This window comes from Haematobia irritans, chromosome 1, assembly GCF_050003625.1.
Source record: "Haematobia irritans isolate KBUSLIRL chromosome 1, ASM5000362v1, whole genome shotgun sequence".
NCBI lineage: Eukaryota > Metazoa > Arthropoda > Insecta > Diptera > Muscidae > Haematobia > Haematobia irritans.
In genome coordinates this window covers 77,533,741-77,546,414 of record NC_134397.1, presented here as the reverse complement: position 1 = coordinate 77,546,414, position 12,674 = coordinate 77,533,741, and the positions used below count along the sequence as shown (strand labels likewise).

Sequence of the window (12,674 nt, the reverse complement as noted above, 5' to 3'; positions counted from 1 at the left end):
AAATTAATTGGATCAATTAATTTCGTGATTGATTGAAAGGAGCCTAACTATTGTAGTTTGACATTGTTCTGAGCTATTGTTGTTATTTGGCCTATTGAGGCTACCTTTTATTACTTGTTCCATGAATTATTTCAGTTTAAACATCGAACATATAATTTCACAAGTATATTCTTGAGTGAAAAATTCCCCAGGGATTATATGGCAATAATCCCAAAATTGTCATGCAATTAAATTTAACTACTTCTGTTGGTTATATGTAATGCATATGCAGTCTAACCCTATGTCATTGTGCGGAGAAAAAAATGATTTTTTGTCATCATATTCATATCCTCCTAATATCAATCGATCTAATTTGCTATCCTATATCTTTTTTACCCACACCACCATGTTTCCCGAGCATTACATGCTCCCACAATTTTCCAAACCTAATCCGATCATTTACATATTTTCCCCAAAACAACTGATCAACTGATATACAGAACTTCTACCTTAGGTGGTTTGCCAATCCACATCGACATCACATCCTAAAAACTTGGGAATGAGCCAATGTATCGGTAGATGGTGTGTAATCAAATCTGTCTTTGGCACTAAATCAAATGAGACATACATTCAATTCACTTACATGTGGCACATAATCGTTTCACTCGTTACATCCTTACAAAATTATCCAAAACCATGTTTTCATTAAAACAAAAACATACAGAGACTAAATATTTTAAATAATTGTTAAATAACGTTTGTAACTAACCCCCCATAATTCTAAGATCCTACAGGAGAAATAGGTTATTAATCCAGTTTTTTTCTGTTTCTTCTTTATGGCTCTTCCACATTAATAGGTCCACATATCCAAAGAGTATCTACAATTGGAACCCATTGGTTTGGTATTTGTGTTCTTCTTCGCTTTGATTTTGGTCATACAGTTTACGGCCATGTTGTTCCATCGTTTTGGTACCTTGGCCCATATCTTGTCTTCGACTGAATTGAATTTCTGTAAAAAGAAAACTGAAGACATGTCTCAAGATGCATTAATCGATAAGGTAAGTTGGGAGGTACCATAACTTTCGGGAAGCCTCACATATTATATATATGCATCTTTTCTCTTTCATAAATTCACAGCATGCGGTGGAGATAGTTAAAAATCTACAGCGACTGCAAGGTATCGATGGAGACTATGACAATGATTCTGGTAGTGGCCCCGATCGTATTGCTCGCCGTAAAACTATACAGAATTTGGAGAAGGCCCGTCAACCGAGACGGCAGATTGGAACCCTTGATGTGGCATTTAAGAAGCGATTTATGAAATTAACAGCCGATGCAGAAAATAATCCATGTAAATATTTTAAATTAAATCAAAAAAAAATAACAACAACAAAATTTTTTGAAATTAAAATATTAATTGAATTTGAAAAACAAATTATTTATTAATATTAAAATTAATTGATTGAATTACTATTTCAATCAAAATTATTAAATTTAATTGAACCAATTAATTTAATAAATTAAAATTAAATTTTTAATGGATGACGGTAATTGAAATTAATTTCATGAATTAATTTGACATATTTTTTCGTGTACCATTGATTTTTTAATTATCTAACATATGTCGTTTTTTACACAGCAACACCCATTTTGACGAGACGCTTAACAATGCGTGCCGAAACCATCAGAGCCTTAGAGGTTCGTAAAAATTCAGTTATGGCCGAAAGAAGAAAATCCGCTATGCAAACTCTAGGAGCAAAGAATGAATATGGTATTACAACTGCATCAGTGGTAAGATTTCTACGATAGCCGGTATGAATATTCGAAATCTAAACAATTCCTTATTTACAATTTCAGTTAAATAATAATGGTGGCATTCCTAATGCTCGCAGTGGTCGAATTTCTAATGCAGGAATAAGCATCAAAGATGTCTTCAATGTTAATGGCGGGCCAGGAGAGGTAAGATAATCAAGGGAAAATATATCTAAAGGCCATATGATAGTTATATTTTACATTAAATTATATTACTATGGGTAGCTGAGACAAGTGTTTCCAATTCAAATGATCCCATTTTTTGTTGATTCAAATGACAAAGGTGTGTGGAAGTAATCTAATACCTCATTCATATTACACTTCCAAAATCCACTTTAACTAGATTTCAACTGTTATTTGCCTTATAAATAAGGTATTTCAAATCCACTTTTTATAGATTTCGAGCCTAATATGTATGAGATATAATAGTGATTTCGATTGGTAAAAAATGAGTTGCATATTTTACACCTTACTCCCATAAATCGAAAAATATTGTTCGATTAGAAAATCGAGTGCAGCCCACGAACGACTTCCATTAAAAATTTGTAATAATTATCAAAAATTATCGGGATCTCGAACAGAGCTAATAGTTGTTAACAACAATCGAAATATTTCCGTGAATTTTCTTTTCGTTATGCGCTTTACAGACTATCAGTTATTCCGGACGGAATGTCGGTGTTTGTAAAGAATCTTACAGTGTGTCGAATCGATACGACTTGTCGGCGATGACTAAATAATCGGTAAATGTGTTATCGATTCCATAAACATGCAGCAGTATCGATTATGCCTTCGGACTTAACTTATAATGTGCACAATATATGGGATATGTTCGACACGAGCACTGTCGTCTGGAATAACTGATAGTCTGTAAAGCGCATTACAAACCACTTGTGTTTTGTTTTTTTATTTTGTATCAGTGTTGTACATTTTTGTTCGTTTTCAAATGCAAACTGTGTGGTCTTTGCGGGGGGTTTCAGTAGCATTGTGGCAACATCAAAAATGTTGTACCATTTGTATGCAACATTTTTTTCCCAAATGTATTATAAAACCCTAATCTAAACTTTTCGTGTTACTATGATTTTTCTATTAAGTAAAGAAACATTTCATTCCAATGTTGAAAACTGTCATATTCTTAACGAATAAGTTTGTTGGCTAATAAGTCCCCGGTCTGACACATAGATGGCATATTATTTTTATATAGTACCAACCTTCAAATGATTCGTGTCAAAATTTTACGTATGTAAGTCAATAAGTTTGTGAGATAGAGCGTCTTTTGTGAAGCAACTTTTGTTATTGTGAAAAAAAAATGGAAAAAAGGAATTTAAAATACTGTTTTCTGAAGGGAAAAAATACGGTGGAAGCAAAAACTTGGCTTGATAATGAGTTTCCGGACTCTGCCCCAGGGAAATCAACAATAATTGATTGGTATGCAAAATTCAAGCGTGGTGAAATGAGCACGGAGGACGGTGAACGCAGTGGACGCCCGAAAGAGGTGGTTACCGACGAAAACATCTAAAAAATCCACAAAATGATTTTGAATGACCGTAAAATGAAGTTGATCGAGATAGCAGAGGCCTTAAAGATATCAAAGGAACGTGTTGGTCATATCATTCATCAATATTTGGATATGCGGAAGCTCTGTGCAAATGGGTGCCGCGCGAGCTCACATTTGACCAAAAACAACAACGTGGTGATGATTCTAAGCGGTGTTTGCTGCTGTTAACTCGTAATACTCATTAGCGTAGCTAGACAATTTTCCTAGGAGGGGGGGCTATAGCCCCCCTAGCTAAAACTTCATAGACTGAACTTATAGGTTCAACTAATGTTTTATTTCATAAAATTTAATAAAAAATAGACATCAAAATAACTCGAGAATCAATTTATAATAAAGCAACTAAAAGTACCCTACGGGAAATTGGTGCAAATTGTGAAATAAAATTTAGTGAAATAAAATTATCAGAATAACCTTTTGTTCGATATATTTCAAATTTTTTTTTCATTTCGGGTTCGATTAGGAACCCAAATTGAAAGAGATTTCTAAGAGTTTGTCCGAGACTGGTTCCTGAGGACCTGTTTAGGGTTGCTCCTGCTAAATTGTTCCAAGACATGTCCTTTGGGGTGAGTCCAAGACGCGTCCTAAAATGTAAGTTTACTCCGTCAATGACAAACCCATGTAAAGGTGGACGGTCCCTTCCATACGTTTTGATCAGAACTGGGACTGGTCCATACACACCAGGGACTAGTCCTGTACCAGTTCTGTGGTTGATCCATTTCCCGTAGGGTAGTTCCACACTTTTCCCAGCAAAAAATTGGGAGTTGTTCTAAAGGCACAACTTTAAAAGCACTTCCAAAAATGTCCTCACAAAGAAGTTAACTATTTTAACTACACAGAAAGTTTTTTTACTTCATTTTCTTATATTTTAATGCGTACTTTTTTGTTTTCTGTTTTCAAATAGTTTAAAAAAAGAGTAAAAGAGTAAGTAAGAGTGTACCACTTCCAGACCCAAAAAGAACATTTTCATTTCTTTTTGGCGACGCTTTTTTGCAGCATTATTAAGATATTAATTTATGAAAGAATAGTTCTAATATCAATTACTATTTTTTATTCAACTAAATCATAAGTTCAACCACAGCTTTATTTCATAAATATCAGACTTCTACCACAACCCAAGTAATTCGATTGTGCATGAAAGTCTTTAGTGGAACTTTGTGCGTTGTACGAGTATATACTTGCTTAATTTTTATAAAAATGTAAAATCGTAAATAGGTTTTCAAATTCTGGGGGGGGGGCTAAAATTTTTCTGGGGGGGTCTAAGCCCCCTCCCCAGAGGCCTTCCTACGCTTATGGTAATACTCCCAAGTTTTTCCGTCGATATGTGACAATTGATGAAACATGCTCCATCACTACACTCCTGAATCGACAGTCGGCTGAGTGGACAGCGACCGGTGAACCGTTTCGGAAGCGTGGAAAGACTCAAAAGTCGGCTGGCAAAGTAATGGGCTCTGTTTTGGGATGCGCATGGAATAATTTTTATCGATTATCTTGAGAAGGGAAAAACCATCAACAGTGACTATTATATGGCGTTATTGGAGCGTTTTAAGGTCGAAATCGCGGCAAAACGGCCCCATATGAAGAAGAGAAAAGTGTTGTTCCACCAAGACAACCCACCGTGCCACAAGTCATTGAGAATGATGGAAAAAATTCATGAATTGGGCTTCGAATTGCTTCCCCACCCACCGTATTCTCCAGATCTGGCCCCAGCGACTTTTTCTTGTTCTCAAAAGGATGCTCGCAGGGAAAAAATTTGGCTGCAATGAAGAGGTGATCGCCGAAACTGAGGCCTATTTTGTGGCAAAACCGAAGGAGTACTACCAAAATGGTATCAAAAAATTGGAAGGTCGTTATAATCGTTGTTTCGCTCTTGAAGGGAACTATGTTGAATAATAAAAACGAATTTTGACAAAAACAAGTAAGGAAAGTCTAAAGTCGGGCGGGGCCGACTATATTATACCCTGCACCACTTTGTAGATCTAAATTTTCGATACCATATCACATCCGTCAAATGTGTTGGGTGCTATATATAAAGGTTTGTCCCAAATACATACATTTAAATATCACTCGATTTGGACAGAATTTGATAGACTTTTACAAAATCTATAGACTCAAAATTTAAGTTGGCTAATGCACTAGGGTGGAACACAATTTTCGTAAAAAAATATGGGAAACATTTAAATCTGAAGCAATTTTAAGGAAACTTCGCAAAAGTTTATTTATGATTTATCGGCCGATATATATGTATTAGAAATTTAGGAAAATTAGAGTCATTTTTACAACTTTTCGACTAAGCAGTGGCGATTTAACAAGGAACATTTTGGTATTTTGACCATTTTTGTCGAAATCAAAAAAACATATATATGAGATCTACATCTAAATCTGAATTTGGCACACTTGACTACACTACTCACTGTACTCCTAGTGCAAAAATTCAACCAAATTGGGGTAAAACTCTGGCTTCTGGGACCATATTAGTCTATATCGGGCGAAAGATATATATGGGAGCTATATCTAAATCTAAACCGATGTCAACCAAATTTGTCACGCATATCTACAATGCTAATTCTCCTCCCTGTGCAAAATTTCAACTAAATCGGAGTTAAAAATTGGCCTCTGTGGTCATATGAGTGTAAATCGGGCGAAAGCTATATATGGGAGATATATCCAAATCTGAACCGATTTCAACCAAATTTAACACGCATATTTACAATGCTAATTCTACTCCCTATGCAAAATTTCAACTAAATCGGAGCAAAAAATTGGCCTCTGTGGGAAAATGAGTGTAAATCGGGCGAAAGCTATATATGGGAGCTATATCTAAATCTAAACCGATTTGGCTGATATTTTGCAAGTTTTTCGAGACTTATAAAATATTCGGATGTACGGAATTTGAGGAAGATCGTTTCATATACACGCCAATTATGACCAGATAGGTGAAAAATATATATGGCAGCTATATCTAAATCTGAACCGATTTTTTTCCAAAATCAATAGGGATCGTCTTTGAGCCGAAACAGGACCCTATACCAAATTATAGGACAATCGGACTAAAACTGCGAGCTGTACTTTGCACACAAAAATACACCAACAGCACCCAGAAAAAAGTGACCCCTTCTTTAAGTTAAAATGAACTCATTGTGAAGAAAGTTGAACTTCGTATAGCGCCAAAGACATTTTTATTTGTTTGAATGATGTGATTTTCGTAGAAATTACGTAGAATGCATTCCGTATATTAGTTAACATTTTCCTATATTTATGTACCACTATACTACAGAATGAAAAAATTTAACTGAATTGAATTCATATATGGAATGATTTTATTGAACTTTTTTCATTCATTTGGACAAATCTTACATATTTGGGGTAAATCTTTTACTTCAAATTTAGAACTGCTTACCTTCGTTTTTAAATACAATTTTATGTATTTATATAAGCAATTTTTTCTTCAATAAAAGACATGTTTTATTAATATATTAAATATATTTATATAGAATCAATAGCATCGACTGGCCTTGAAATATTAAAACACATTTCTCTTCTTCTAGTACCTTTCACTGTGAAAAAGTTGCTGCCTAGCAATTTTCTCCACCTTTTACAATTTCAATACCTAGAAATATAAACAAAAAATCCTAAACCAATTTTTTTCACAAAAGGTTAGCGTCACTTTTTGCAAAAAACGAACAATTTTCTCACTACACCCAGAAAAAAGTGACCCCTTCTTTAAGTTAAAATGAACTCATTGTGAAGAAAGTTGAACTTCGTATAGCGCCAAAGACATTTTTATTTGTTTGAACGATGTGATTTTCGTAGAAATTAGGAATAATGCATTCCATATATTAGTTAACATTTTCCTATATTTATATACCACTATACTACAGAATGAAAAAATTTAACTAATTTGAATTCATATATGGAATGATTTTATTGAAATTTTTTCATTCATTTCGACAAATCTTACACATTTGTGGTAAAACTTTTACTTCATAATTAGAACTGCTTACCTTCGTTTTTAAATACAAATTTATTTCTATAAGCAATTTTATCTTCAATAAAAGACATGTTTTATTAATATATTGAATATATTTATTAAGAATCAACAGCATCGAATCTCTTTGAAATATTAGTTTATTATTCCACTATTTCCAATTTCCGTGTGATATTACCAACTGTAAAACGCACTTTTTCTTCTTCTTGTACTTTTCACTTTTAATAAGTTGCTGCCTAACGATTTTGTCCTCCTTTTACAATTTCAATACCTACAAATATAAAAAATCATAAAACATTTTTGTTGCAAAAGGTTAGCGTCACTGAATATTACCTGATAATTGAAGATTCCAAAATGAAGACAAATGAAAGGGTTGTTATTCTGCTGGTGTTTTCTTTATTTATACACTATCACGAACATTGATAGATTTATTTAAAAAAACGAAAATTTTTCTCACTAATTTAAAATAACAAATATTTTATATATTTTATTTGTTATTTATTATATTATGTTACCATATTATTTTTTAACAATCTCTCCGAAACAACGCGATTCCAACTAAAAAACAACCGACGCGCAAATATATCGATTACACCCACGCGCAAACACATCGATTACGATGACAGGTATCGATTACAGGTAGACAATAGAAATTTAGGAAAATTTCCTATATTCTAACAAGTGTGTTTCCTTAAGTTTTGAAAGGATTGCATACGTCTTAGCACGAATGAACTAAAATATTTTTCTATGCCAAGTGTTGTTCGTATGTATGAAAAACTTTCTATTATAAAGGAAGTCGCAATTATCATTTTATAAGAAAATTTACTAATTTTGAGGAAACTTGGTTTTAGTCCGGTTTTTGTTTATTTTTACGAATGCTTTGTTATCGGTGAATAAAATTTTCTTTTTCAGTAGTAAATTCTTATACCCAGCGAAGAAAATAGTATGAGTAAAATTCCATGCCTTATTCTAGTTAATGAACTATTCCTAACTGCTTACAGTTTAGGATTTTTTTACTGAAACGAGTAAATTTTATTATTTTTCACAAAAATTTACCTTAATGGAAATAAAATGGATAAACTATATTGATGAAAATTTTTTCCTTTAGTTTCGAAGGCACTTTTTTCTGGGTGTAATTTAAAATAACAAATATTTTATATATTTTATTTGTTTTTTATTATATTAATTTACTATATTATTCTTAAAAATCTCTCAGTATACTATAACAACGCGATTCCAACTAAAAAAACAACCCACGCGCAAACACATCGATGACATATATCGATTACAGGTAGATAAAAGAAATGTAGGAAATTTTCCTATATTCTAACAAGTGTGTTTCCTTAAGTTTTGAAAGGATTGAATACTTCTTAGTACGAATGAACTAAAATATTTTTCTATGTCAAGTGTTATTCGTATGTATGATAAGCTTTCTATAATAAAGGAAGTCAGAATTATCATTTTATAAGAAATCTTACTAAATTTGAGGAAACTTGGTTTTAGTTCGGGTTTTTGTTTATTTTTACGAATGCTTTGTTATCAGTGAATAAAATTTTCTTGTTCAGTAGTAAATTCTTATACCGAGCGAAGAAAACAGGATTAGTAAAATGCCATGCCTTATTCTAGTTAATGAACTATTCCTAACTGCTTTCAGTTTAGGATTTTTTTACTGAAACAAGTAAATTTTATTATTTCACACAAAAATTTAACTGAATGGAAATAAAATTGCTAAACTAAATTGATGAACATTTTTTCCTTTAGTTTCGAAGACACTTTTTCTGGGTGAGACAGGCGGACAGACAGACAGACGGACATCGCTAAATCGACTCAGAATTTAATTCTAAGACGATCGGTATACTAAACGATGGGTCTCAGACTTTTCCCTCTTGGCGTTACATACAAATGCACAAACTTATTATACCCTGTACCACAGTAGTGGTGAAGGGTATAAATACCATAATTCATTTGTATTAGTTAAACTCATTATTATAACGAATTTATTGCTAAACAACGAAAAGACTCATACTGTAAAAAAAAATCATTTCTTAATAAAAATATTTCTTTATATTTTAATGAAAATAAAATTTTCGGCGTTTCGCTGAATTTGAGACTTCAATTGTCGAACAATTTCAAGAGGAGGAATATAATCACCACCTAAATCAAAATGGTATTTTTGGACGACAATTTTTTATATTTGGCGAGAAAACTACATTTTTGCGGCAAAAAAATTGTTTTGCTCTAGAAGTTTATCATATTCCTTCTCTGCGTGCAGGTTGTGAACTTCTCTCTTATCAAATAATACTATCCGATTCTGTGTTTAGCACAATGAAAGAAGGTCCGGGGTCTTTCTTTTATAACCGAGTCTGAAAAGCGTTTCACTTAGAAAGGATTTGAAACTCAAAGAAATTTAACCAGCATTGCTGTTCAGTAAAAACTACAATAATACGCTGGTACTATTTCCAATGCACTGGTACACTCAAAAAAAAGTGAACTCACTATTTCACTAAAGCCAATTTAACTATATTTTAGTTCATGAAATTATTATATTTGGAGAAAGTTTCGTTTATTCTAATAATTTTTTGCGTACGTTAGTTAAATGAACTAAAAGACGGGAAAAAATTATACACAAATGAAGTAAAAAGTTTTACTAAATTCGTACTTCTCACAAAATAGTTCATTGTTTCTTTAAATTTGTAAATTTTACTACAACAGCGTCCATCATGAACTTCGTATGTCACTAAAGACATTCTTGCAATTTTGAACTCCAATTTTTTCCTTCAAACTACAAAATTTTCTTTAAAAAGTGAAAAAAATTATTTATGTCTAATAAATTTTCTTGAATTTGTCGAAAAATATTTACTTATTTTTGTGATATCGGCGTGATGCCAGCGCTTGTAATACTGTTTAGTTAAAAATTTCTAAAACTATTCAAAATTTTCTAAAATTAATCAAAAGTTTTCTTCCTGGTGGGTTCACTGTTTTTTCAGTGTAGTAATTATTTTTCTATCAGTGTACATATTAACGAAATTCCAACGAGACAAATACAATGACACTTTTGTATTGATTGTATTGATTCTTCTATTAAATGGAATATATGAGGAACTAGTTTCTATTTCTTCAATCTTCAAACCGAGAATTATAAAAATATAACAGCAATTGCTGTTTTTTGCAGATTGTTTTCTATGAGTCTACCGTATAATTTTCATTTTAAATAAAATCAAACGCAAATGCTTTTAGTTGCCTGTAAACAAATTAAAACAAATTTCATGTAACCGTTACTTGTACGTTGAGCTTTTTAACACTTCGTGTCACATATTTAAACACATATCATAAAATGTTTATTATTTTCATTTCTTTTCAGCAAATTTATGGTTCCAATGGTGGCGGTACCATCAACCAAGGATACGAACACGTAACTGAAGAAGACGATGTCAACTCATTGAGATTAACCACAAGAAATCCACCACAAGTTACATGGGGTACTAACAGCAACAGTACGGGGCGTTTATAAACAAAAAGCCACTTGTTGTTGTTGCTTTATTATAGGACGAAACTATTGTAATTTATATGAATTAGTGTTTTTTGATAAATTATGTTATCTCATAGTAATTTTTAAGGCCTCTGTCTCAAATCTATTTTTTGTATCATTGTTTTTTTTTTTTTTTTATATGGAAATTGATTTCCGCTTTACTGTCATACTGCCATGGCAATATCCCCCTATAGCCATTTCCGTTTCAACTGCCCTATGTTAACTGCCATTAAATTTTTTTATGATTTCTTCTATTTCGCTACCCTATTTCAAAAGTGTATATATATAAACATACAGACATACATATAAAGACAAATAATGATTATGATTAGAAATTAAACAACGAATAATTTTGATAGCTCGGAGATGATTCGGACGTTATCACGACTTAAGCTAATCACACTGCCTCCTTAATTTGTAACTCCCCCAGTTTTAGAGCCAACAAGAGATGTATTGCGAACAACTCAAATTAGTTGGAGGAGCTTGCGCTCCATAATGACTTAAAAACATATGTCGATAATTAGAATAAATAATGTATGAAATTGTTGCAGATATTGACAACAATACCAGTGTATGATCCTTAAATAGAATACTCATCTAATGTCAATTGTTTGAAGAAGAAAAAAATAAAATAATCCTCGTTGTATGGTCACATAAACTAATGAAACGAACAAATCACTAAATTATTTAGAAATAAATTGTACATTGTAAATTTACATGCAAAAGTATGTACATATCTAAAATATATCGATGTTCGAATTTCGTGTAGGATAACATCTATAAGTACATACATTTGAAAATATTTAGTATAATTTTAATAAAATTTTATTGAACCACATGCGTTTGTGTTATTATTTTTGTAGACACTCAAAAAATGTATGACACCACAGAATGAAGTCGCCGCTGATTATGGCTGTTCATCTCGACTGAAATGTAACCACCAATTAATATCTTTATTCAAATTTGGGAAACTGCTTATAATTATTCTGCAAAAAGAAAATTATCGTCCATTCAAATTAATTCAAACCCTTTTAGAGCTCATTCACATTAGGCTCGAAATCTACTAAAAGTAGATTTGAAATCCCTTTTTTATAAGGCAAATGACAGTTGAAATCTAGTTAACGTAGATTTTGGAAGTGTAATGTGAATGAGGTATTAGATTCTATAAAAATTGCCAGAATTATTATATACCCTGCCAACATTGTTTGAATTTGACGGCACTTCTGAGAATCCCCACTATGTCGAAAACAGTCTTATTCCATATCCAAATATCGTCGCAAAAGTGCCGTCACTTAGAAGTAGTACCACGCCAAGTTACTACAAAAAAGCACCGCATGAGTCCAATTATTAGGTGGCTTTTTAGATACATTTGGAACGACGCCAATATGAGCCCCTCCAAAATGTTAGACAAAGTGCATTGTAGGTTAGGTTAGGTTATGTGGCAGCCCGATGTTTCAGGCTCACTTAGACTATTCAATCCATTGTGATACCACATTGGTGAACTGCATTGTAAGATAGTTATAAAAAATCATCGTGGTCAAGTAAAATACGATTGTTTAGATGTTTATTAATTTGGGTAAACATTTATAAATTATTCAAGGTATAACATTTATACGAATAAAAATACATTGAACACAATGCCTTATGCGTCTTATACTACCAAGGCCGTATTCAGGGGGGGGGGATGAGGGGGATCAAACCCCCCCCCCCGAAATGAATGAATATTTTTATATAAATAAATATATATATTTTTAGCTGCATAGAAAAATCTTATCGAAGATGTTGAAGAAAAGCAGGAGGTTTTATTTTGAAAA

The 12,674-nt window shown here is 32.3% G+C and overlaps 1 protein-coding gene across 3 annotated transcripts in view; it reads left to right on the top strand.

The window, feature by feature from the left end:
• The window catches only part of kkv (hyaluronan synthase-like protein kkv), a 92,122-nt gene extending 80,424 nt beyond the window's left edge, over window positions 1-11,698 (top strand). For all 3 annotated transcript variants that reach the window (XM_075290895.1, XM_075290894.1, XM_075290896.1), the window contains 5 exons: window positions 837-1,037; window positions 1,117-1,330; window positions 1,619-1,770; window positions 1,837-1,938; window positions 10,693-11,698. In XM_075290895.1, coding sequence (XP_075147010.1) covers window positions 837-1,037; window positions 1,117-1,330; window positions 1,619-1,770; window positions 1,837-1,938; window positions 10,693-10,842 — 819 coding nt within the window. In that variant the 3' untranslated portion in view covers window positions 10,843-11,698. The remainder of the gene's footprint in view (window positions 1-836; window positions 1,038-1,116; window positions 1,331-1,618; window positions 1,771-1,836; window positions 1,939-10,692) is intronic.
• The last annotated feature ends 976 nt before the right edge of the window (window positions 11,699-12,674 follow it).